At 43.4% G+C, this 27,380-nt stretch overlaps 1 protein-coding gene across 3 annotated transcripts in view; it reads left to right on the top strand.

Annotated features, from left to right (window-relative positions):
• The window catches only part of RAB11FIP4 (RAB11 family interacting protein 4), a 125,192-nt gene that overhangs the window by 43,727 nt on the left and 54,085 nt on the right, over positions 1–27,380 (top strand). For all 3 annotated transcript variants that reach the window (XM_032128962.1, XM_032128960.1, XM_032128959.1), the window contains exon 3: positions 6,591–6,679. In XM_032128962.1, coding sequence (XP_031984853.1) covers positions 6,591–6,679 — 89 coding nt within the window. The remainder of the gene's footprint in view (positions 1–6,590; positions 6,680–27,380) is intronic.

Below are 27,380 nucleotides of genomic sequence, written 5' to 3'. Positions count from 1 at the left end.
TTTGCTTCTTTTGCTGGTCTTTTGTGGATTAAAGGACTTTGCCTCAGCATCTGTGCTGTGAGTCCATGCTGTCTAGGCTTCTTTCCCCATGCAATTAGGCTCTGCCAGAGCCAGGGATAGGGTTGTCATCGAATTTAAAGTTTTGCAGCAATTTCATTGGAATGCCAGAGTATGAAGGTTTTACTTGTGCTGAAGCTGCCCTCTCTATCTGCTGACTGCAGGGCTTTAATAACTGTGTCTGCCTGTAGAGCAATTGCCATGAAATAACACCTGTAGCCTCTTACCTGACTGCTCTGTGGCACTGCTCAGAGACACCGAGAGCAGCCAGAACATCACTCAAAGGCTGAATTCCCATTAATTTCAGCAGGGTCAGCATGGGAACCATTACTGTTTGCTCAGCAGAGCCAATGGCTGTTCTTGCTGTTCTGAATTTATATTGTACTGATCCAGTAAATATTTTCTGCCACTCGTAATACTTAAAGGCTTGAGTGGAGCTGTTAATTCCCTGTGCTCTGCAGGCTGGTGGGTTCCACAGTCAGATATGTTTGCAGGACCAGGCTCTAATTGAGTCTGGCCTGTTCCTTGTATTTTAAGATTTCTATTGTCTTTCCAATAGTCTCTCTGCTTTGATATTCTGCTTAGAAGTACCCAAACCCTGACAAACACAGGGGGAGCTCCCCCTACTGCCCTCGGTGTGGCAGCTCACAGAGATGAGCGGGTACTGAATGAGCACAGATTAATACAGAATTAAGATACAAAGGCAGATGTATTCTGACTTTATAGCTTATTTTAACCATGAAAACAGTGCTGACTACTGTGTAGTGTTTGGAGGGTCATGGCTTTTATAACGGGAGAGACTGAGCCATGTCAGACGGAGCATTTCTGCATTTATGAATCTGTGTGCTTTAGCAGAATCACTGTTTTTTCAGATGAAATCATACAGCCTGTTCTCCTGGAGCAAGAGAGTCCTTCCCTCAACCTGTAGAAGTTTTAAGGACACTTTAGTTATGCTCTGTTACGGAATTTGAAAATGGAGAGTTCTAGGAGCTCCTTCATATTCATTCATAATGTGGAAGAAGCACAGCTGTGAATTTATACACTTCCCTAACTGCAGCAATAGCAACCTTTGAATCTTCAAAATAGTAACACAGATCATTATGTGCCTTCAAAAATCCATCTCTGTGCTTCCCTAGATCCTGAGGCATCTAATTCCTGCGGTTGGCTGGAAAGCTTCTAGAAGCAGGCTTTATATAAGCAGCTAAAAGTTAAAAAGCTCTGTGAGTTCCTATCACTTTTTAATGAAAATTCAAAGAATACAGATTTGCCCAAAGTTTCAAAGAAATGTCCCAAAAGGGATGTTGGCTGTTCTGGTTGCTCAGACTGTGACAGGTTATTTGGACTGTGAAAGAATATGAAAATAATACAGTATGAAATTTGATGGTGTTTTTTCAAAACAAAGTTTTCTAAAGCAGAGTATTTCTGGCCTTCTGTTTCACTGGAGATTATTTTTTTTTAAATATGCTCTTATAGTTTCATTCAGATGTTCCAAGCAAACATATTTCTCAAAAAAACAGTGCCAAGTTTTGGCCATCTCCTTCAACTAACTTTAAAATCTAATTTGCAATCCCATAGCTGAGAGAAGTGTTGTACCAGCTTTGCCCTGAAGATCCAGCATGGAATAAGAAATGGGTATGTTGCAGGCCTGTAAAAGGGAGTTTATTTGCTTCTAATATCTAGGACTAGGACAGCTGCACCAGCATGGAAATTTCAGTAAAGCACATCAGAAAATCCCAAAGTCTATGTGACCCCATTTAGGCTCATAGTTATAGATCTCAGACTTCAATGAGGCCGTACCTGGAGATGGATCTATCCATTCTGGTAAGAATAACTTACTGACAGGAGTCGTGCTTGGGATGGCTCCAGGGACAAGGACTGTCAGTAAATGTGAAAAGCTGAGCTCTCCTGGATTAAATTACCCTATAGCTGCTCAATGAACTGAAGTTGGTTACTCCTAAAAGTACTTGAGAGTTTTCTGAGACTTAACTAAATGTCAGTAAATACACCCTGAAACCACAAATGAGTCTAATACACCACTAAAGATCCAAGGGTGGATAAATTAAAAAGCTATTGCTATTAGGAAAAATGCCAGAAACCAACTACATTCAATTAGGTAACCAGATTTGATTTCCTATAGTATTAAAATTGCTTAATAGCCTGTGAAAATTGCCTGATATGTTACAGGTTAAATCTCCTTCTTGGAGCATTTGCAGGAAGCAGCTTTCCTAAAATTGAGTTTATTTGTGGCCAGAATGTCTGTTTGCAAATTGAATGTTTGTTAGGGTGTGAAAACCGTTTTTTAAAATTAAACTGATTGTAAACTTGTAAAATTATCTCATAAAGGATATCATGTCTAGCAACCTGAGCAAACTGAAAAAGTTAAAGGTTCATGTCTTCCCCTTCCAGTGACTTGTAAATGACTTTCATCATCTTTGCTTAGGACTGAAGATGACCCTGTTCTGGCCAAATGAGTTGCGTTTGCTTTTGTATTTGTAGTATTAGGAGAAGTAGTTTTTAACTCAGATAATTTTGACAGACCAGACTAGAGAGTGACTCAGTGCTTTGTTAACTAGAACTCATACACATCCATGTTTCAAAGAGTCTCCTGAGTGGACAGAGAAGCTGCTTCTGTGCTGGCTCATCAGATGTCTTTAGCCAGGGAAGAAAATACAGCAGCTTCTGGCCACTCTCATTTTGTGATCTGATTGTTTAGTCCTTTCTCCAGACACAAGAATGCTGCCAATCTGTGTCACAGTGATTTACATCGAGCACGGCCCTTTCACAGGGTGTTTCTCCATAAAGGACACCCTTCAGTGGAGCTGCAGCAGTGAGTGCACAATGACCTGGAGCTATTCCTGGGTTACTCTTTGCCTCTCTCTGCTGCTTCACTGTGATTGCAGTGCAGCTAAGTCTTCTTGCCAAATGCTGCCCAGAAATGTAGATGAAGTTTTCCCAACCGCAGCAAAGGAGAGAGAACATTAATATCTTATGACACAGGTAGACAAGACATCCTAATGAAATATCTCTAATCAGCCATGTAAGTGGTTTTCAGTTCTACCTTTTGCAGGAAAATGAATTTATAGCAATAATAGGACATCTCTAGTGCAAGAGGTCCTTAAAGTAGCCAGGAATTATTCCTTTGCTTCATTGCAATGGGTTATTTTTGGACAGATTCTAGCCTTGGGTGCATACTGCTGCACAGCTTGAAATATCCACCACGGCAGTTCTGCAGACCTCAGCACACAGGATTCTGCTCAGGAGTGGTTCTGCTAGCAAAGAGCAAATCTTTGCCCAGTACCTTCCTATTTCCATATTAAGATTTGCCAGAGTAAAGCTTAATTTGTTGTTTTCTGTCTGGACTGTGACAAACTGATTTAGCTCACTGGCACTTCCCAGGCTGCAAGCCAGAATGTTTTCTGGTAATAAGAACACACATGGACAGCATTTGAGACACTCCAGTGTTCTCTCTTTATGTTACGCCATTGTGTAACCCTCCTGGAGTACCTGAAAAATTCAAATTATATTTAGATGAGGGGAGCAAAAGGTGGGATTGTATTGGCACTGTTGCAGAAAAACACTGAATAAGAAAGCTGATGCATCACCTGACTGTGCATCACCTTCCTGGTGTTAAGAGGTGGTCCAAGGAAAAGACCAGCATCAGTCCTCCAGAGTGAAGAGATTCCCATTTGTGTCCTCACAGGGAAGAGGAGAACAGAGAACTTGTTTTTAAAACTCAGTTCTTAATAGGAATAAAACCAGTGTCACAATCTTGAGATTCTCAAAGCCAGTGGCAATTTTTCCGTTGATTTGATGCATGTTGGAACTGGTTCAGATGTCTGCAAGGTGGTGATGATGTGGTTTAGTAATCTCAGAAGAAAAAGGGCTCTTAGCATTTCCTTCTCTTCTTCCCTTTTTTATGGTGTATAATAACATGCAAATCTTCCCTGGAGGATGAAGCGAGCCAGGCTGTCATGCCAGCTTGGATGCAGAGCAGTGTACAGGGGATACTGCCTGTTGCACACCCAGACATCTGGTGCAAAAGTCGCCTTTGCAGAAGGAGACTGGCTCAGATGAACTTACACCCTGAATCTGCCAGCACTGATGGAAACTTGGCCTGCGACTACTGTAAAAGCAAGATTTTACTTTGTTTGCCATTTTAAGCTATGCAGCTTGGTAAACAAATTGGATTAAATTCCTGCTGATGTTCTGGAAATGGGTCAAGTGCTTGGTCAGGTTCTGGATCAGGCCACAAAAGCCTGGGTCAGGTGGCTCTCGTGAAGACGTGGTGAGGGCTGCACTGAGTCAGTTGGATGCAAAGGAGGCAGTGCTTTTCTCCCCAGTGCTTTTACTGAGAAAATGGCAGGCCAAGAGCTATCAGGAAGTGGTTCTCTGTAATGGACAAGGGAAATGAAAGAATGTGATAAGGAGTAATCTTAGGTAAGAAATGAACCAGCAAAGAGAGGACACAGAAGACTACATTTCAGACCCTGGAGATCTGGGAGCTGTTTGTAACTCTAGCTCTAACAGACCAGTCTGGCTGGCCTTTTGAAAGGAGGCAAGGTAGAAACATTTCTCACGCCCTTGTTTTGGGTAGTTAAATCCTTTTTTGAAGACCCACAGCTTTTGTGACTTTTCCCCACTAAAAAGGAAAAAAGAAGATTGGGACAGGAAGCACTGTTATTAGTACAACTGCATTAGGAAAGTAAAGCTTGAAATTATGGTTGAAAATATGGTTGTTGAGAAATTTTAGAACACTGTAAACATACTCCCTGCATTACGCTAATCTGCATCCATTACTGTGTAACACTTGGTATTTATTTTCCTTTTTTGCTGGAGGTAACTCACTTTAATGAATAGGTGCTCCATCTCATGCAGAGACCTTTTAGCAAAGCCGTTCATACCTGTGATGAGTCTCACAGTGGGTGCTGGCACAAGGCAGTTTGATGAGCAATAAGCTTTGGTTATTAATGTCAAAAGATACAAACAACAGATTGAATTTTCCTCTGTGAGAGGACTAGAGAATAACCTTAGGCAAGCACGGAGCACTTTATGCTAAAACCAAGCGGAAGAAAAGGATTATGGCTGGGTGGGAAATGTGACAGTCACAGGCAGGGCAGGTTCTGTAAAAAGATGCTCTCTCCAGGCAAACAAGTTTAATATCTTTCCTCTACCAACCAGTAGATTACATTTTTGATTGCTAGTGCCAGATAAACTCCTCTTTGGGAAGTGACCCTACCACACATTCTTGCCCGTTAACTTCTCCAGCAAAGTGGGCATTTAACAGCTTCATTTATCCTCTGTTCAGTACCACCTGAGAATCTCACTTTGCTGAAGAAGCTGAAAAAGGAAAAATGTCTTGCTGCCTTTGTCCATGTGACACTTCTGAGATCTTAATGATGTCTTCATTCAGCAGGTGCTGCCTCAACACGTGCCTGTGTGTGGCAGACAGGGACAACACAGTGATCCCCCCTATTAGGCTTCCTCCATCTGGTCATTTTTTCTGGTTTTTAAAGTACTTCTTTCCTTTGCAAGGGACTCCTCTCCATAACCACAACATGTCTTCATCCCTACAGATGTTATTCCTTTATGTAAAACCAGGAGAGAAGATCAGCTAATAGTATAAACTTGTTCAGTTCACACTTCCTTCCATCACCCTCTTTTCTCTGGCTCGCCTGCTTTGTGATTGGTATCCATGTGTAATGTCACAGCCAAATATATTGCATTAGTGCTGGGATAGAAGGGAGGAATAACTGCTGAGCAATTGCAGCTTCCAAGTAGGATAGTGCACAACACATGCTGAGAAGGTTTCACACAGTCTGGGCCCAGGACTGTGAGCTGGGTGTTCTAAAATAACCTGGCCTGACATTACTGCCTTCTGTAGCTCACCCTGCCAAGTGCAGTCACTGGTAATTAATGGAGAACGAGGCATTTGGTGATTTCAGTGCTTCTGTATTTGTCTCATCTTTTCAGATGAGAGAAGGACTGAGGGAAACACAGACATTGATTTTTCCAGCTCTTAACGTGGTTGATAACAAAAGCAAACACAGAAGCTTAAAATCTCTGGTTGCAACGCATAGATATTTGCTTGCCAAACACCAAACACTCTGTGACAGAGCTCTTTTTGAAGGGGGATTTGTGACACTTAGGTATTGCCCCTTTGTCATTTTGACCAGAGAAAATTAGAAGCAGCTCCACTGACACTAATGTGTAGTTGTCACTAGCTCATGCAACGCCTGCAAATCCAGTGTTTGACTCCAGAGTCTGGCTTTGGTTAGAGGTGGGTTTGTATCCCACAGGATAGTTTAACAAGCCAAGCTGAGATAATTGGACTTACCAAGTTCCCCATGTTGAATGTGTGCTGGGCAGAACTCTGAAGACAGAGTTTTGTTATACCTATTTAAATAAATCCCAAAGCTGCCTTCCAAGGTTTTGTGCATACAGATTGGCTACAAACCAGTGTTTCTTCCTCCATTGTCCCTGTAATGGAAGTTAAACTCTTGGCCTGACCATTTCCTCTTGTTTCTCTTTGCCAGGCTGTGAAGAGTTACTAAAAGATGTCCTGTCTCCTGAAAACTCTGAGCCCCAACACTACGAGCCACAATATGTTGATTACTATTACCAGGTAAGAGAAGCACTAATTCTGTCTCATGTTAGTAGACTGAGGAAGCCTCTGGAGTGATGTGTAGTTGGATCATTGTAAATGCTGTTGTTTTACTTGGCCTATTGACCCTTCCTTCCTAGATTCATGGCTGTTAGCAAGCCATTTATACTGTTTTAGCTGCATTTAACACGGGTTGACTGGTGGGAGAGTATACAGCATTTAGGTAATGTTCCTCTTACAATCCTCAGTATTCGCCTGCCTGCAAGGGAGATCCCTGTGCAAGCTCGCTGGCACCTCACAAGTGGAAAACACTGATTTGTATCTAATTAAATCAGTCAAACTTTGTAGGTGAACAAGTCCTCAGGGACCTTCTGCAGATAATAAACAGGGACTCTAACAGCTGTTGGGAAGCTGAAACAATACACCGTTGGAAACCTTTGATAGTATTTTGGCTGGTGGGTGTAGCATATTTTTAAACCATTAAGGGTTCTCATTTGTATCCTTAATTTGCCAGGGTCTGTGCAGTCTAAGAAGCAGAACAGTGCTAAGTTTTCCTTCTGGCATCTCTTTGTCCCTCCTTTGCTTTACTTTGGTTTTAATCACCTCCACCCATGTAAATTCTGAAGATTAAAGGTGCAGTTAGCATTGTACATTCAGAGGAGGACTGTGTGTCAGTGGTGTTATGAGACTGCAAATGATACTGAAATCAACAGGAAAAGCATTTTACCTTCACAGGTGGTGAAGTGTGAGGACAATTCTCATGTATTGAGGAAGGATGTGATAAGTGTGGTGGTGAACTGGTGTAATGCCACTCCGTGCTGTTACACAGAATGGTTTCCACTGTCCTTACAAAACATAGAGACATTTCCTGCACCTCAGTGTCCATCACCACTCTGCTTGTTTCTAAACCCCCAGTTTTTGTAAGTGATGCCACAGATACCCACCATACTGTTGCTTGGTTACCTTAACAGATGCCATAAACCAAACTCCTTGGTTTGCAGTAGCTGATAGAGGTTATAAAATGAACAGGCTCTGCACACACTCCATGTTCCCCTGTTGCTATGCAGACATGGCAGGCTGGTTCTGACACTCCAAATGTAGGTGACAGTTGGGTCTGTATTCCTCAGGGATTTCACATCTGCTGTCACCCAAAGATGTGCTGGGGAGAGCTCTTGAAGACAAGCTGCAAAACTCTGCAAACTGCACCTCTTCTGCCATCTATCCTCCAGGAGAGCCTGAGGGTGGGAATGGCAGTTGCTAATCCTGGTAGCAGCTGCTGAGTTTCCCATTTGAGTGCTGGATTTGTGCCTCTGGGAGAGGGAGGGGGCAGAGGGTGACCCTCCCTGTTCAGAAAGAGCTGATGTGACACTGCTGTGGTGGAAGCCTTGCTGGTCACTCCTGATGTCCACCAGCCTCCTGGATGGTCCCTGCAGGGGGTAGTACCACTGCAGTGGGGTCCTGCAGCAGTGTTTGCCCACTTTGATGGAACCAGTGCAGGATTTGTACAACCTGGGAGCAGAACCAGGTCCTTCCCCACCTGTCCAGGCCAGGTGAGCTGTCCTGGCACCGCTGCCCTCCAGAGGGGCTAGTTCCATCTCCCATCTGCAGGTCCTCCAGGTGCAGTTTGGAAACTGTTCGCTAGATGTCAGCTAAAGACTAGGAAAAGGCGTGAACAGCCTCTGCTCCTGCCTTAAGGATCCTCTGCTGTGGCGGGAAGTTGGAGTTTTCAATCTGATGAAGCAGAGGAGAACTGGGGTTCAAGTGGATTTGAGATTATCACCATTCATGACCTTTGTTCCCCGTTCCCAAGGAAGCACATACGGAAAACATATGAGCTGTCCTTGCATCTCCCAGACCTTAATGAGTGGGAATTCCTGGTGCTGTTACCAAGTTTATGGGCAGCTCCCATTGGCACAAATGGTAGATGCCTGTCTAATCTGATTTTCACCCCAGTATCTGTCTGATTCTCAGGTGCACTCAGCAGAAGGACGCAACTGCTGTGATGGTACAAATAGATATTTTAAAAGGGAATGCATCTTTTTTATTCCACCCAAGGGGCTGTGCTTACACGAAGGCAGGTACTGAGAGGGTTCATTGTTATGCTGTCTCTGCATTCACACGATGACTTGAAAGGGAGATTTATCCTTGTCACAAGTTATTTCCCCTGTCCTCTGCTTTCACTTTTTCTTCCCTTCCCAAGAGCTCCTTCCCTGTATTCTAGCTTTCTGAAGCCCAAAGGCAGCAAACTGAAGAGGTGAAGGTAATTTCAGGATGTGGGATGAAGTGGCAGGAGCCACCGTGAGGTGCTGAACTGATCTATCTGTTTGTATATGTTGAGTCAAATGGGGAAGAAGAAACTGCCAAGCCTCCAACCTTTAATTACAACCAACTGGCAATTAATTCAAAGGGATATATAAAACCCCCAGGAGCTTGGGGCATTTCATTTGACATTTTCTAAATGGTCTGATTTTACTTTTGGTTTTCCTTCAGTGTAAACAAAGAGCAAAAACTGACAAGCTTTTAATGTCTGATAACTTTGCAAAAAAAAAAAAAAGCAGGAAAAAATCCTATTGTGTATGCAATTCAAAATGTAAAGGCTATTCCATGGAAGGTTCCTAATGGCCTATATTGAGAGGCTGTGTGTGTGACATCACAGGCAAATGGAGAGCTCTGCCTTGGAGCTGTTAAGATGTGATATGCAGGACATAAAGAGCATAACTTGGTTACTGCAGGATGTCCCACTGACTTCCATCAGCATTGATTCAGGCTGCAGAGTGTCTTTTCTCTTTGGATCAGAGACAGCTGGTCCACAGAAATTTAGGAGGATGGGATTGCAGTTCGGAGATAGCAATTCTAGAGCCCTTCAGCTTTTGGACCTACAAATAAACCTGTTCCGTCTGTGAGTTGAGTCTGTTGATTTGGTTAAAGTCTGAATGTGCTCCATTTGAGGCACTGCTTCAGTCGAGTGCTGTTTATTAGTATAATTTCTGTCTCTCACAGTCTTTAGGGAGATAATAGAAATACTCTGAATTTGCCAGAAGTCAAATTTATCAATCCCAAATTCCTTTCCCAGTGTTTGCTGCTATGGCCTCAACTCTTGTTTTGCCTTCAGTTTGAAGGGAGACAAAAGTCTCCCTAGTCCAGTTTGCTTTGTGGCGGGCATCTGGTAGCACTTCAGAGCCCTTGGATGGCTTTTTGGAGATGGTAACCAACACAAAATCCACAGCTGAAGTACGTGTGTGAAAACCCAGACCCTGATTCAGCCAGCTCAAACAAAGCAGAGTGCCTATGTCTCACATTTCCAAATGGCTGGCTCCGGGCCTTCCCAGGCACCCAGCCAGCTGAGAGCACTAGCCACAGGACTCAGAGGGAATTAGGCTGGCTGCATCTGCAGCTCCCTGGCCAAGATTTGCATTGCAGGCCTTGAGAAGCAGTGGTGTTGGTCTAGGTGCTCTTCTGTCTGAGCACCTAAGTTTAGGGAAAAGGGAATCAGAACAGGAGCTCCTTTGTGAACTCTTCACCTGGTGTATTTTGGCTGCTCAAATTTGAAGGGAGCCTGAATCTAGATCACCCCAATAGATGACAGAAGGGGGGGTTGAGTGACAGATCTTAGAGCCTCTCACCATCAGCTAGCAGGGCACTTTGAGTGCTCCTTGTGAAGGGACAGACTATTTTTACCTGTGAGTTGTTGCCTTTTCATCTGGAATCAATGGCCAAAAGCCATACATGCAAACCCAGTGGAAGAGCATGATGTAAGGTACAATAACGGCAGGGTCCTTGTTTTAATCCAAGCTGTTTGTTTCTTATCGATTGTTGCTGTATTGAGTTGCCACGTACCTTTTCTTTCCTGTTCCCATCTCTAAATAAGAGTGAATTTGTCTCTTACCAAAGTACAGGATGATCGCTGCATATCAAAGAATGAGCTGCCTTTTCAGTCCTCTGTGTGTTCCCCTGCCTGCCAAGTGATTAATTACACTGTATGAACAGCAGAAAAATTGTTGAAACATGACAAATAAATTGTGTTTGCCTCTGGGATGGAGCTGGGACTGCTGGCTGATCTGCTGCTTTGAAAATATTTTCAGTAGCAATTAGGAGTCCCTCACCAGCTTCTGAAAAAAAGGTTTTTTTCCCCATTAGCTGCTTGAGGATATCTGCTGACACCTGTGGCAGAGCAGAGGGGACCTTCTGCACTGCAAAAACACTGTGATCCAAATGGGTTTTTCACTAGGCTGTGGAAGAAGGTAGCAGGAGAGTCTATAACCAGAATATCTTTAATTTTCATCTCATATATTCAGTGTTTTGAAGCAATGACTCCACGTTTACCATCGAGTTACCAGTGTTCTTGGGCAGAATAATTGACCTCATTTGTTAGAAGGGTTTTCTTGGTACTGTTTTTCCTAACATCAAATGCAGGTGTTGCCTTTGTGTTAATGTGAAATACGTCTTTCCTTCCACCTTCTGCGGCAGCATTAGCAGAGACACTCCTATCTTAACAGAAAAAGCACATAAGATGTGGTTAAGATGGAAATACCTTTTCAACCAATGGCCAAGAGAAGAAGCCAGTCTGTGTGGTAAGGACAAGCAGTATTAAATACATCAAACTGAAGCTTTTTTTCCCCCCTGTTTCTTATCAGCCTCCAGTTTTCCCCACCACCCACACACTCTCAGTCACTGTTGGCTCCCATTGTGTTTTCAGCCCTGCAGATGCTCAGTGTCTGTGTGTGAAGATTCCCCTCCCTGTGCTTGAGACCTGAGGTGTTTCTGCCACCCTAAGATCATGCACACAGTGCATGTTTGCATATTGCTCCCCTTGCCAAGCTGCTGGGGGGCTCCTGTGTCCTGGTGCCACCATGGGACCTGTACATCTAAAAGTCTGTGTTATATCTGTTGCTCCTAAATCTGCCAGATTTTCCTTCCCCTCAGCTTCTGCTGCATCCCCTGAGAAATAATTCTGTTCAGCATCTCCAGAGCTGGCCTTTTGTGAGGTCCAGACTAAGGACTGATCCCAGACCCTGCTGAAATCAGTAGAAACACTTCTTAGACCCTGGCAAGTGTTAGATCAACACCTGGGGTTGTTCCCGACACTGTTGTCTGAATCCCTCGCTGGAGGGGTAAGGTGGGAGAAAAGCTTGTTAATGTATAGCCATGCAGTTATAGAGAGGAAAATGTGCCTGTTCCTAGGCAGGATTTCACACAGGCAGTGCACTGTCTGCACCAGTGAGAAGTTTATTGTAACCTCTACAGGCAACACTCAGCAATTCATTCTTCTTATTTTTTTTCGAGCATCAAAAAGCAACATTAACTGCAACTGCTGAGAAACCCCCAGTGAGCAATTACCAAGAGCAATGAAGAACACAGTGTGCCCCTATTTGGGATTCATTTACATGGAAATTGCCTGCTTTCACCTGGTGATATTCTGAATTTTATTTTTTATGTTTGTGCATACAAGCAAAAATAACTGTCCTTGGTCAAAACACCTGCATATAAATAACCTGCCTCTCTGGCTGCTCAAGCTGATTCTGAAATGCTGCCCTGAAGAACTGCTGTACTGAAAATGAGCAGTTCTGCACTCGGAGCAAGGCAGGCACCTTTCAACAAAATAAGTGCCAACTTCTCCAAACACAACCATAAAAGAGATTGAGGATTATTTTCTTTTTTGAAACCAGCTTGAATTTTTGATTTGGTGGAACATCACACACTGACATTTTTAAATGGGAAATTACTTTTTCCCTGACTCATTTTTGCTCAGTTGTGGTATAAAACACACGTAAAATAACTCAAAAGAAGTGAAACACTCTGGCCTGGTCAAAAATAGTTCTCTTTCTCAAAATGTGTTTTGGGTTTTCTTTAGAAAGAAATCTGAGCTTTTTACTTTCTCATCCTTTGTTGGGCAACAAAATACTCTGAGATCTTAGAGCCTGCATGCTGGAGAAATGTTTTCCCACCCAATTCTTGCCACAACACCCCAAATGCACTCCCAGTGTCTGAGGCCAGCAGGGCTGGGGGGTGACCTGGTAGAAAAGCTACAGCCCTCAGAATGGAGTCTCCCAGTACAAAGTGTTGATTCAGATAGTGCCCTGTGAGAATCCAGCATCTGGGCTGAATTTGTGTCAGTGCTTTTGTACAAATTCTGCCAGTTAGCTGGTTTAAGTTTTAAGCACCTGCTCTTGCAGATGAACCACCGATCTCCTGTAATAGAAACATGAATCAGTGAGGGGCCAAAGATTGATTACTCCCCACAGGGTCTTATCAAAATTTACTGTTTCATAGGGCTATATTTGGCTGGGTGGTTTGAGACAGGGGGAAGTGTGACTGCCTGGTTCAGACCTCACTGCTGTGACTCGGCAACAGAGATGAAGTTCCAACTGGAGCATCCTTCCAGGCATCCATAGGAAAGTAATTTTGTACACTTACTGTTATCTATGTCTCTTTTTTTTAGTATTTCTGTTCTGTGGCCTAGGTAGAGTTTTGCATAGCATTCAAAGCTTTACCATTTTGAAGCCTGTCACCTCTCTCTTTGGCAGAACCACTGTTTAATAGACGTTTTCTGTCTCAACCTTAGTTTTTCCTTCTGAGGCATTATCTTCAACCTTTTAATCTGCTGATTTTCTGACAGAGCACAGTTTTGGGGGTGTTTTTTCTGAAATTGTCAGTTGCCATGGCAAAATATTCCTCCCATCCTTGGATAAACCAATTTAGGCTGTGGCACAGTCTTTAGGTAGAAGCTGTGAAATGACTGAAAGCTAAAAGTTGATCCCTTTTATTGAGAAAGTCACATCCCTATGGATTTAATCCTTCAGGTAAGTATGGCTTTGTGGTTTAGTGCCTTTTGCCTTTTGTTTGGTGTACTGAAAATCTGTCCACCTTAAGTTGTGGTGTGTCTTGAGTACAGCATTCTTAGCAAGAAAAGCAAAGAAATATTATGACAGCACTCGCCTTGCTCTGAGCTCCTGTGAAAGAAATGCAACTGCTGGGTGAGAGGGTGGTGGACAAGTCCTGGCTCTGATACATGGCTTTTGGGAATACCAAAATATCGGTAACAAAAGTAGCTGTATGAGGGCAGGGCGTACAGCATTCACTGGGTTTCTTGACATTTGTGTGACAAGGAAATCTTTGCCCTCCAGTTCATAAATTGACACTGGCACCCTCTTTCTCGATTTTTTTTTTTTTTTTAATTTCTTATTCTACTTTGTATCTTTTCTCCTTGCTGCTTGGGGAAATTTCTGCTGCATTTATGGAAGATTGTGGGACAATTCATAATTGTCTTTCTTCTTCTTGGAATATTTACAGTGATAAGGCTGTGAAATTGAAATATAGGATTTTTTTTAAGTAAATAATATTGGTTTAAATTGGTTGTTTTCTTTTTGTTTGTTTGTGGGTTTGGTTGTTGGTTTTTTTCAGAAGAAGAAAGTTTTACGTAAACATGTAAAACTGGTTGATAAAGGCAAGATTCCAGATTATTATGAAACTGTAAAGAAAAAGTCAACCACAGAGGGATGTTCTAGCTGATAAAACCAGCAAAATCCCTCATTGCACAAGCAAATAAAAAGGATCTGGCTGCTTCTTTTCTGCCTTTTAACTTCTCTGATGAATCTGAGAGCAGTGTAGTTTTTTGAAGGTAGCTTCTTTCGTTCTTCAAAACAATAGCTGCGTGTACTGCTAGAAATTAAAAACATTCATCCACAGATGAAATCCTACAGGAGTCATTTCTGTCACACAGCTGTTGCTGTGCTGAGACAGTATTTCAGGGTTCAAATACATGATTTCAGTAGCCTCAAGAATTGTCACCAAAGTGTCCCAGAGAGTTCATGAAATTGCCCAATACTTTTCCCAGTTATGAAAGCTCCAGGACACCTTTCTCATGTCCTTCGTCTCTCATGTCACTCCCAGCTCTTGCTGTGTCCAAAGTCCCCACAAAACTACGTGGTCTCTATCCTGTTCACTCAGGTGTCCCCCCCCAGGTTTTCCTGGTCGGGCTATGAGCTGGTGCCAGAGTGTCACAGAAGTGCCACAGGGGGACCGTGGCACTGTCCTGCATCAGAGGCAACAGAAATGTTTAAAATTAAACCATCATATTCAACTGGGCTCATAGAGCTAAAATAAGATCTTGATTATCCTGTCTGTTTTTAGAAACTGGAGAAGAATCAAAATGTGGTTGGTTTGTTTGTTTGTTTTTTAACATGCTGCAGTGTAGAATGTATTTGTTTGGGTGGAGGCAGGCTTTGCCAGCACTGTCACACATCTGGGCTCAGAGAAGCAATTTGTAACTGAACAGGAAGAAAAAGTAGGCCAGTCTGCAAGAGAGTATCTAGGAATTACTCCTGAGGGATTTGTGCTACACTGCCTCCAGCAGCTGAAAAAACAGCATGAAATTGCGATTAAAAATTAAGATGAGATATGGACTATTTGACCTTCTTTCAGTCAGGGACACAGAGGCCCTGTCTAGGATGGGGATGCAGAGAAATGCAGCTTCTGTTGAGCGATTACATGCCAACAAGAGGCTGCTGAGGTTCATCCTAAGCTCAGTGGAACAGGGCATTTCTTTCCTTGCAGAACCCAAACCAGTTTTGGTACTGGTTAAAGTAGAGTAAAACTGTCCTTCCTCTAACAGCTGCAGATGAGAAATAGAAAAGAAACTGTCAATTGTTATGTTTTCTGAATCTACAGAAATCTAGGCAAGATTAATTAGGCCCCTGAGAGGCCTTGTTAATTAGGATTTAATTTGCCAAATCTGCTATTTGGCTCACCTTTTTACCCAGGCTGTTGCTGTAAACACCCAGTTGATTCCAGCATCAGCTGGGGAACAGGCCATGAGACAGAGCAGCCTGTTTGGGTGGATGTGTACCCTGGATCCCAGGCTTGTTTTCCAACTTGGTTATGATAAGCTGCTAGGAAGTTTAAGTTGGAATAACAGTATAACCATGGCAGTGTTGATAGGGAGCTGCGCAAGTGCTGATGAGTGTTTTGGGCCGACAGTGTGAACCTGGTGGCTCAGTCTGAACCACCAGGGCTAGGAAGGATTTGGAAAGGGAATGCACAAAGCAGAAAAGGTGTATCAAAAAGGGTGATTCCTTGGAGCTTGTGCCAGCCTGTGTAAATAGGACTGTGATAACAAACTGTTTGACTTAGCAAGAGGCTTTGATTTGTCCTGAGTCATGGAGCCTGAGAGTCTGTGAGGAGACAGCCCTGGTGTGAATCCTGCTCGTTTGTTAGCTTTGGGCATCAGTCTCTGGTCACTCCACATATTGTTTGGGGAAAAGGCTTTCTCAGTGTGTGTTGGTGCAGCACCACATAGAGCCAAGCAGGATAATGACTGGAGGAGAGAACGTTTGCAGGCTGTGCACCCTTTGGTAGGTACAGCAAATACATAAATATAGTGTAAATACATCATAGAGTTTTGGCTACCAATTTGTATAGAATAGTGCAATACTTAGGTAAACTTTCTTGCCCATGGTAGAAATTTATTCATAGCACTCCAACAAAGCCTGACCTCATTTAAAATTGGAGGAACTTCTCAAATTACTCATATTGACTGTGCTACCACCTTCTTCAACCAGCAGAGAGGATGTTTGTCTTGTTTTGGTAACAGAGAAACAGACAGAACCTCGAGTATTTTTGTATATTCTCCACAGGAAGTTTCCTGTATCTGTAACTGTTCCACATTTATTACTGGCATATGTGTGTTGAGAAGATGATTGATGTTTGTTGCTTCAATGAGTTCTTAATTACTGTGTCCTTGAAGGCTAATGCCATTGGGGAACATTATTGTGGGTAACTGGGGCATGTGCCCTTTCATCAGGAGATGGACCATATGGTTACAATGCCCTAAGGCACAATCATGGAAAGGTCTAGTGCATGGAAGATGGGAATGTCCAGAATGGAGAGGGGTATTCAAGAACCATGAAGAACTGTTGGTCAGATTCTCAGATGATAAAAATCAACTCAAGAACATGAGAGAAACAAACCTGTGTTCCAGCTGAGCTGGTTGGGGTTTTTTCCCACCTTGTAAACTTCTGAGACTGTTACAGTAGGAGCTTTACCCATATATATCCCTCCTTCCAACTCTTACAGCTTCACCTTCAATAGACATCTCTTTGGGTTTTTAGAATTTCAGAATTTAAAATGGCTTGTCACTCCTCAGAATATTTCACAGACTAGTTATTATTGTGAAAAAGTGAGGAGACCTGAATAATGAATGAAGTCAGTATTTCACTGCATCTCTGAGATCTGATTTTTATGGAAATCAGTAATGCACAGTATTTTATGAGACTAATAGATAAATATTGCCTTTCACGGATATTTGTTTTCCTCTGAACTGTTCAGCACAAGGATCAACAACCATCCCATTATGAATCACACTTTGCAGGGTTGTCTGGCTGTGGGAGCTTATTACTGTATCCCACAGCCGTAGGGAGGAGAGGAGAGAAGATCCAGCAGGCAGGAATTGAGCAGCAAGATTGATCTATTTAATTATTTTACAAACTCTTTTATAGACTTTTTTCTTCATAGTCTAATTTGGACAAAGGATCAGCCGCCCCCTGAGTTGATTGGCTAAAATCCTAAACATCCATTGTCAAAATATTTTTCTACTGTACCATAAACAAAGCTCTGCAAGGTTGCAGGTGTTCATTGTTTATAGAACTGTACTACTATCTTCCATGAGAGAGAAAAGTATCTCACGGCTTAGAAGGAAGCAGGAAAATTCCGTGCTAACAGCATTTTTGTATCCACAGGAGCTGCCACGTTTGTCACCTGGGAAGCTGTCAGTCAAGTGACAGAGTAAATCACCAGCTTTCTCTTTCCATCGTGTTTTGAAACTGCACTTAAAATCTTTCTGCTTGTCTCACTGCCAAGCCAATGGTGAGATATTAGGGGAATTGTAAAAGGGAGTTTTGTGTGGTAAATTCAGAGTTCAGCTGTTCTCTAGTACAACTCCTTGCCTGTAAAGAAACTCCAAGGAAGCCTTCTCATATTACTGCACCCTGACAAAACACTGCCATCAAGAGACATCCTGTGTCATGTCGTGGTTCTCAAATCAAAGGGGAAAGAGTTTGTGCTCAGATCTCGCAGAAGGTGCCCTGCCAAGAGTGACTGATACCCTGCTGGTTTACAAAAAAAAGTTTTAGCAGTGAAATGTATTGAATAACACTGCCCATGTGCTTCATGAGGCAAGGTCCTAGAGCTGGGGAAAGTCCTGGAGCACTTTCTCTGCAGTTATTGAAGGTCACTGATTTCACCCCCATAAACAAAATCGTCAGATGTTTCCTGACATAGAGCCAGGGCATTACTTGCTGTGCTGCTGAGGGACATGCTTTTCCTCTAGCTTGTGTGTAGTCTTACTAGATCAAAAACCTTCACAGGAAGAGACAATCTCTCTTGATTATATTTTTATAGTGCCAGTCATGTGGGGCTGTTCCTTTTCCTTTTTCCTGGAAGGACAGGATCACTTCATTTTAGAAGGAAGACACCAGAAAGGGAGGAAACAAGCACTAGTAGGAGTACTTCAATATTTACTGAATGAAATGGTCATATTTCGGCTGACTTAGATACTTGTGTTATGCATGGACTCACCTTCCTATGCAATGTCTTCTTTCCTATGAGGGAACTGATATTCAAGAGAGGAAGGACTCTCCTGAATAAGTTCCCAGGAGTTCAGACTGTGTTGGGACATCCCCTCTTACCTCTGTTAGCATGGCTCCCTGGGACTGGCATGTGCAGGTCTACTTGGGGAGGCACCACATCCCACTTCCCAGGAGGCTGAGGCTGCCTTCGCGCTCCTGACGCTTGCACGAGAGCCCGTGGATAACAAGAACCACATGGACCACACGCCTTTCTGCTTCCTGAGGCATTTCACCATCTGTAACCGCTTCTCAGATGACTCAGGGGGTCTCAAAGCTTCCCCCCTGCTGACAACTCACTGCCTCACAGGACCTCTTTTCTCATGGCATCCGAAGACTTCCGTACTGAACATGATTAATTAGAAGGGAGAGGTGAGTGTCAAGGGCAGAGATCAGCATTTAAGAGTAGTTCAGTGTTTTAATTTGAGCAGATTATGGAAATAGAATGTGAAATATAACTAGAGGTATTTTGCTCCCTGCTGAAATGGTAAAGAAAGGTCATATTTAGCACAGGGAGGGCCCCTTCCATGACCTGTTGTTTACAGAACATGGGGCACTGCAGGCCCTTGGCTGGACTCACCCCACAATCACGTGGTGTTTTGGTTGTCAGTGGACGGTTCCAGCCTGCACTGCTGGTCTTAGCACAGCTGCTGGGTGGGAATCTTCTTCATTGGCTTAATTTCTCTCTAATATTGTATATTCAGAAGTATCTATGCAGCACCAGGCCATTGACAATACTGCTGATTACTTCACACCACTATTTAATTAGGATGAAAGACAGGGAACGAGCAAGTGGAGATTTTACACTTGGGAAAGAAATTGATTTATGGAACAATCAGACTGCTAGCTCCAGTAGGCTTTTCTCTAAAAAGCAAGAAAAGTACTCTTGTCACGTTGGGGTTGATTTAAATTAGGGAATTTGTACAGAATTATTCTTCTCAGCCCGTGATGGCAGAGACCTAACAGTGGGGCAGAAGTGGATCATCTGTCAGATTCTGTGCTGTACCTCAGGAGTGAGGAGCTCAAGCCTTCCACAGGCCTGGACTTAGCAGTGCCTCAGTGGGACCCCATTGAAAGGCCTTTCCTGGGCCATACCTGCTCCGTCATAGAGCTCTGCTCTTGCTATAGCAAGGAATTTCTTTCCTTTGACCAGTGTAGAATGGCCTGGAAATTAAAACTGGTCTAATCTAAAGGCAACTATGGGATGTACCTAGGTGCTGCCCTTCCCCATGCCTCGTATAAATGTGAAAGGTCTGGATGGTGCTAATATTGTCACAGTTTTGTCCACACTCATGAGCTTTATTGGACACCTGTACATTTCTCCTGAAGCTGGGAGATTTCCCTGAGACATTCTGAAATAGAGGGTGTGTGAATTGAAGGTGTCTTGCCTCCTACAGCAGATCTGCACCTGCTGTTCCCTGCTCCAGTCTCAGCCCAGCATCACCCAGTCTGGCATCATCACACCATGTTCTTGCCAGGCTACCAACAGCCCATGTGCAAGGCCTTGCTGTCTGACACCAAATGTCTCCCAGTTCCTGCTCACAGTGAAGCTGAACCTTTTCCTAATATGTTTGTGTTTGTCAAGGAAACTTTACACTGGTGATATTTATAGTCTTAGTCTAGAAACAAAAGGCTGTTTTCTGCCATTCTCTCAGGCTGCTGCAGCACTTACTGCCACAGAGTTCCTGTGGGGAACTGTAGGTTTGGCTGAGCTATAGCTGAGTTGCCTTTCTTCCAATTTCTGTAGCTAGAAAGGAGCATATTTCTGTGACCAGGGTGGAGAAATTGATACGCTTGGCTAATGAACATTTGTCAGCCAAGAAAAATGAATTCTAACTTCCCCGTTAATGAAAGGTGTACTTGGAGGGACCCTAATGCTAAACATAGGACCAGGAGAGAAAACAGCTGAATTCATTTTCCTATTGCTACAAACCTCCTGTGATTTTTGGGAAGGGCAGCTGAACCGTGCCTTCCATATACCATGTTGTCCTCCCTATCAGTAAAATAAGGATAAAACTGTAAGTTCTGACTGTCTGAATGGCAAGCTGGCTGGCAGGGCACATTCACCTGACCATATGTGCCAGCTCTTCTGAGCAGAGTAGCCCCCTCCTCTTATCTCTTGCCCAGCTCCAGAGAACTGTCATGGAATTAACACATCCTGCCCCAAGTCTGAGAACAGCAGCCACATCCCTCAGCTAACAACTCCAAAAGGGCTTGACAGTTAAATAATTGCCTCTGCTGCCTGGCTTTTAAGAAATGAAGTGAAACTTAAATGGGAGTTCTGCAAAGTTTGATAGTCCTTCCACTCGGCTGTCATCATTCATGGTGGGCGTTCAAGCTTCCAGCCTAATGGGGATTTGTGAGAAGGCATCAACTCAGAAAAAGTGTCAACAGCACCACAGGTCAGACAAGGACATATTATTATGCACCTTTGAAAACACAGCCAGACTTCACATCTCAACCCAGCATGCAGCAATCATTAGTCACCCTGCATAATCCCCTTGACCTATTTTTTTTTTCCTTTCACAGTGGTTACATTTGAAAATATTGTCTAGAGCTGGTTGGGCCCACACAAGGTTGTTAATTGGGAGCTGTCTGGTTAAGGGGTGACACAGAGGCAGAGTTCACCACAGCGTGCTCAGTGCCTTGGTTGCAATGCTGAGGGTTCCCAGGGAGGTGGTGGCTGGGAGGCCTTGTGTCACCAGTATGCACAGGGACTTTATTCCTGATGCTGCTGAAGGGGCTGGTTCTGAAGCACCTGGGTGCTTTGGTTTATCTGGAATTAAGGATTTGCCAGGAGCTGGCCCAGCAGGAGGGTTGGAATGTGAGAAGCACTAATGACATTTATTTACACGAGTGGGAAGAGCACAGTTGGAGCAATGGACCAGCCAGGAAAAGCCGGCCCACACACCTCCATCCCAGAGAGCTAGGTGGGCATGGTTTTAGTCATTAGGGGCTTTTTAGGGGGTTGCCATCCTTCTTGTTTCTCCCTAAGGCTGGTGCCGAAGCTCTGGGAAGCAGCACAATTCCCAATGCACTGGGGCTATCACTCACTATCGTCTCACAGCAGCTGCTTTCCATTTTCCAGAAGGACAAGTGTGGGGTGGCCCTACACAGGTGGGGAGATGTGGAAATGATCTGCAAGCTTGGTTTGGAGGCTTGTAACTTCTGAGAGGTTTATTCCACATACTATAGATCAGTTAAATTCCTGGAGGCTGAGGCCAGAGTTATGGAGATGAAGAAATTAGCATAAAAATGATTTATAATACTTATTCCATTATTATACTATCAAAGTGCTTCACAGGCTCTAATGAATTCCTGTTGCAGCTTCTCTGGGAGCTAGAAAATTGTTATTCATCCAAGTTTGAAGGAGATAAATTGAGTTGTTCAGGGCCAAGGCCCAGGTCAGTGGCAGAGTCAGATTGGCTTCCAGATAAGCCAGGTGCCTGCATACCACTGAGGTCACAGAAGATGTCCATCAAGTGGGAACAGGTACCTGGGTCTCAGCTGGTGCCCTGTCTGCTGGGCCAGCTTTTCTATCTGAGCATCTATAACAGCACTACTTCTGTGCATGTATGTGAAATTTGATACTGAATTTCAAAGGCTAATAATTTTCCAGAGTGCTTTTCCTTGTTCCTCTGCAGAGCCTGCCCAAATGAAAGGCAGAGCAAAGCAGGGCTCCCTTGCCTCAGCCAGGGAAAAGATCAAAGCTCTGGATGGTGCTGAAGGCACATGCCTGTCTTGCTTACCTGCACTAGTTTATGAAGCTGCTGGTCTAGGGAGATTGGTAGGTGTCAAATCTACAAAACTGCACCGGAGTGGCATTTTAAGTTTGCTGCACCCTTGTACAAAAGGCATGTTCTAACTGATTAGGCCAGGCTGTGTTTTGCTAGAAGCCAGTTTTGGATATCTTGCTTCTCCCTATCACATCAGCCTTTCTGCCTTTTCCCTGGTGTCTCAGGGGCCACAGGTGCACATGTTGTTTATCCTCCCGTCCCTACATGCATAAAATTTACAAGGCTGAAAAAAATTTGCAGTGCTAAAATTTGGAGCTGATGGTCATGAAGTGTGGTGCCTACGCTGCCAAACAGAGGTGGTCAGAAACTGCTTCTCTCCTGCTGTAAGGTTACACACGTGATGTCAGGAGTGGTGCATTGAGTGCAATTGGGGGATGGTGCTCGTGTCTTTGTGAAGCTGTTTCCTTGTCTGTTTTTGACCTACTGTGACAGGACTGAGCTGTGTCAGCCTGTCCTGCATATTCCTACCTTCATGAAATCCCTGGGTACTGAGTGCTACTGTCTGTGCTCTTTTGCTGTTCATTAAGGGATTTAGGGCAGAAGTGCTTTATGTTGCCATCATCATCTTGTAAGGAGCAAAGAACAAATGCAGTGTATTCCCTAGATCCAGGATAATCGTATCTTGACAGCATACTAACCAATCATCTCAAAATCAGGTAACTCTTTCCCATGTAGCTGTGTAATTACTGTTTAGTAGCCCAGACTTCAGTGTGCAAGTAACTAATATTTTCAAGCAGGGGTTTCAAGGAGGAGCACAGTAGGCCACGACTCCTGGTGTAAGTCCTCCATCTTCTTTGAATTACTTCTGGGATAAATTTGGTCTCTCAAATCTTTTAGTCTACTGAACCACAGAGCAGCCCTAATTATTGCCATATTGGCCACAAGGAAAGAGTGTGCCCCGCTCCACCTGAGCCACTGTCCTGCAGCTGATATTGTGTTCAGAGTACATCCATATGTTGGCTCCCCAGGAGCTCCTCCTAACCTAGCAGATTATAAACTAATGAGCTTGAGCCATACTTTGGGGATCAATATAGAAGAAGCTCTTAAAAGATGGGGTTGTATATTAGAGTGGGCTGAATGTCTCGATGGTAGAGATTTCCTTGTAAGCCAGGGAAGACAGCAAAGATAAAAATTACAATTGTTTAACATTAGTACCTTGAAATTGCTTTTTGCCTCTGCCTCCAGCTCCTTTCTTTCTGGTTTAGTTGGTTTTCCCAATGTTTGTGATGTGTCGTGACTGTGTGTGTGCATGCATGAATCCAAATTCTATCCAGCCAAAAATTTAGACTCATTCAAAAGTATTAACCACACTTGGAAGAGCAGCAGAAACTGTACAATATTATCCTTTTATGAAACACAAAAGGATTTTTTATGGATGTAGTTAAAGCAAGACAGACCTTAATCTGTGGGACTTTACCAGTGTAAAAATTATTTTATACTTCAACACTATTCCCATATGTGAAAGAAATCAGTGAAAGCTGATACAAGGCAGTTTCCCACTTGCAGAGCTGCCTCTTGGGCTTGAAACATTATTTAGGTGCATGTGATTTGAGCTATATCCCATAAAATATGTGTCAAAGCTATAAAACAAATTCCCAAGAGATCAGTGTCCACCCTGAACAGCGTACGTACACCTACGTCAATATTGGCTGTGGACACACTGATAATTTAATGCCTCCCGTTTTTTCAGAGCTGTGTGACCCTAACAAAGAGGTGACTTCATGTCTTGGTTTCAGGTTTACCCCAGACATATTGCAGCAATTTTCTCATGTTTTTTAGTGCTCAGTTGTACCCAACTGGCTTTGTATTTGCTGCATGATTACGCCTTCAGTGTCCAGATCATCAGACCTTTGCGCAAACCAGCCTGAGAATGGCCTTGCAAACATTCAGGGGGCTGGTGTGTGTTTGATTTCCCTTGGTTTGTTTGCTTTCCATTATCTGTCTACATGGTGATAAAACCTGCTGCTGTCAACCTTAGGAGTGCTCTGGCTTTGCTGTGTGGAAGATGGAAGACACAAAAGGAGGAATGATGTGCAGGCTCTGCTCCAAAAAGCTGCTTCGTGGAGCTTCTCCCCAGAGGAGCCAAGAGGAGGGAAATGTCGACCACATAAATAGCAGGGACTCTCCAAGAACGTGTGTTGAAATAAAAGCAGCTAAAAATAGTCTCTAAGACTAAATGTGAATCATCTGGAGAGCAACTCGCAAAATTTTCTGCAGGAAAATCCTGAAAGGAGGAAGCCATGCTTTAAGAAGCAATCATGCAAGCTAGAAGCAAATATATTTTCCTATGAAAAACTGCCACTTCCAACATGTGCTCTTGGGGAGAGCTCACACCCTTTCCTGGCTCTGCCTTCTCCAGTTACGCTGGGGCTCAATCTCATTCTTACTGGTGCAGGTTTTGGTTAAGTCTCCCAAGGAATGGGATTTTTTTTTTCCAGATTTTGATTCTGTTTCAAGAACTGGAATTCCAGCAAGTGGAATCAGGCTTCGTTAAAACAGCCAGTCCACAGAATTTCTCTCTCCTCCAGGCAGTTTGCAGGTGCCAGAAACATGGGAAGGTGGTAAAACTTTTTAAAAAATAGTGGTTTTGGTTTCACCCCTTCTTCCAGTGCAAATCCTCACTGACTTCCCTCAGCCATTCATTGCCAGCTGTAATCTGCTGCTGGGGCTTACCAGAGCTATTTCCAATGCTACACGTTTAATCCGAAATTGAAAAGTCTTTGTGTGCTGAGGCCTCGGTGTCATGTGGTGAATATCTTAGATGCAGAGAGGGATCAAGGTGGCTCCTTAGTTACCAATAGTTAACACAACCTATTGTGGTTGATTTAATTGCCATTTATCCGTGTCTTTGTGTGCCCTGCTCGGAAGGAGTGCGAACTGGAAATAAGACAGCGGATAAATATCCGCGGTTTTGCTGTGGCACCAGGCGAAACCTCAGCTATAGTGCAGCACTAGTGTGCTCTGACAGGCATTGAGGAGCAGCTGAAGCCTTTCTGCTGGACAATGCTGGGCCACAAAAGCAGCATTAGGGCCAGGAGCCCCAGCCAGGCGGGAGTAGCTGATCGCAGATGGATCCCCAGGCTCTCCAGAGCTGACCCAGGTGGGGACAGGACGGTGGTGCCATGGCCACGCTGCTGTGCCAGGAGCAGGCACTGGGCTGGCGCAGGGCAGTGGAGGAACCCTGGGCACACAGACACTGCATTTGCACCTCTGCTTTTCCAGCTGGGGGTGTTTCTTCTCTGCGTGTCTCTCAACTTCTGTTTCTGTTTTGGCATTTCTGGCTGAGATGCTGGATGTGCCAAATTCAATGGTAAAGCTGTTTTCTCTCAAAATTGAAATGTCCATAAAATACTGATTTTTGACAACATTTTGGCTCAGGAAAAAGGAAATTATTTGTGAATTTCAGATTTTCTCATTTTGATGTCTTCCAAGAGTAGAAGTTTCAGGTTTTCATTTTGACTTGATTTTTATTTGTTTAATCTTTAAGAACACTTTAAGAAACTGCTTGGCATCACTCTTTACAAAATTCTTCTAGTGAGAACTTCCACATTTTCCTTTAATTCATTTCAAGAGTATCAAAATTTCTCTTTCAGAATCCGTATGTTCAGCCTGAGGCTTGTGAAAGACAGGGCAGCTACCCAGCAAAGCAATCTAGGAATATAATGGGAACGATATTTCATGAGAAATTGTTCTTTTCCATTCAGGAGAAGAATGACTAATGTGTAGTGCTTTTCTACTAGCTGTTAACAATGCATTTCGTTTTTCCTGACGTGGTTAGAAGAATGCGACAAGAGCCCCGAGGCATCTTCTAACAAAGAAACGTATCACTTGGCATTTTTACACCGAACTGAGGCTTTTCTGGGTTACACACGTCAAAGTGAAGTGGTGGGTGTAGCTACCATTACCCACCAGAAAGGAAACAGTCTGATAAAACCGTAGTTTTATTAAGAAAATATTCCTATGTAAGGTCAAGACATTGCTGCCTGCTGAATTTATTCCAGACTTCAGGCCTGCTTTTTAAAAAGCTTCAAGTGTGAACAGATAAGGAGTTAATTTACCTTTTTAGAGTTAGACCTTCTTAGACCCTCTGAAAAATTCATGGGAACTGTGAATGGGAGAGATACATTTTTAAACATGCTCGGTTTATTTAATTGTAATGTTTGCCAGTCTTTGCTGTGGAGTGTGGAGCCCTTCCCTCTCTGTTCACATCCTGGGACATCCTAACTCTGTTGGAAAACTGTCTTTACTCTGTGCCCTGTAGGCCTTGTCTCTATATTCCTAAATTTTATGGACATCAGGCCCAACTGTGCAGTGATTTGACCTAGAAACGGAGCCTTGCCTGCTTTAGAGTGATGTGCCTTCAGCATCTATGTGTAAAGAGCATGAGCTGTCTCAGGTGCCTCACTCCCTGGGGTGTCCAGAACTAGTTCTATTAACAGATCATCATCTTTTTTGGCAGAACTATTCACGCTTAATCTCTTTTGGGCTGAGTGATGAAGCTGGTTGGAGGCAGAACACCCCAGGGCTCAAAGGAAATGCAGTGCCAGGAGCGGGCAGAAGAGCAGTTTATTCTTCTTCCAAAATGTGTCTGGGAGTACAGTGAAGTGTGAAAACTCAGATGCAAAACCAGAGTTATCTTCTCGTGGTATTTCCTTGACATCATTGTCTCCTTTTGCTTCTCACGCTCCTTTACAACCCTATTATTTGAAGTCAGGAACTGAGGCCCTACTGGAAGGGTACATTTAACTTGTTTACTCCAGCCACACTACACGTGGTCTTGTACAAGGAGTTCATTTTAAGTTACTTACACGCCCATAATGGTAGGAGGAAAGAAGGCGATTAAAGTCTATCCTCTCTGAAAACTTAAATATTAAATAATGTTTGATCCTTCCCACTTTGAGCAACCCCTCTCAGCAAAATTCAGCATTCATTAATTTCCGTTGTTGCAGAAATCTGAATTTTAGAAGTTGGTCTAGTTTACGATTAAATGATAGAAAAGGACAGGAAGTGTTTTTTCTATGCCATTACAATTTGAAAGATACAGAAAAATGTTGCCTACCCTAACTCAAGAAGTCATTTTCAGAACTGTTTGTGAGCAATAGGGGAAAAAAAGAAAACAACATGTCAGATCAGTCATACCAATCATTTTAAAATGCTTTGATCTGACTTCCATAATGTAAACATTCTTATTGTAGACAACTTACCTGTAGAAACACGGATTAATGTTGAACAAGGAGGCTGGAGTGCATTTAGCATCAGCTGTAACATTGGAGCAATGGAAAATGGGATTCTTAAATGTTTGTTCAT

The sequence above is a fragment of the Corvus moneduloides genome, chromosome 19, assembly GCF_009650955.1.
Source record: "Corvus moneduloides isolate bCorMon1 chromosome 19, bCorMon1.pri, whole genome shotgun sequence".
Lineage (NCBI taxonomy): Eukaryota > Metazoa > Chordata > Aves > Passeriformes > Corvidae > Corvus > Corvus moneduloides.
The sequence above is the reverse complement of the archived record's forward strand: the minus strand, read 5'-3'. Positions and strand labels throughout refer to the sequence as shown.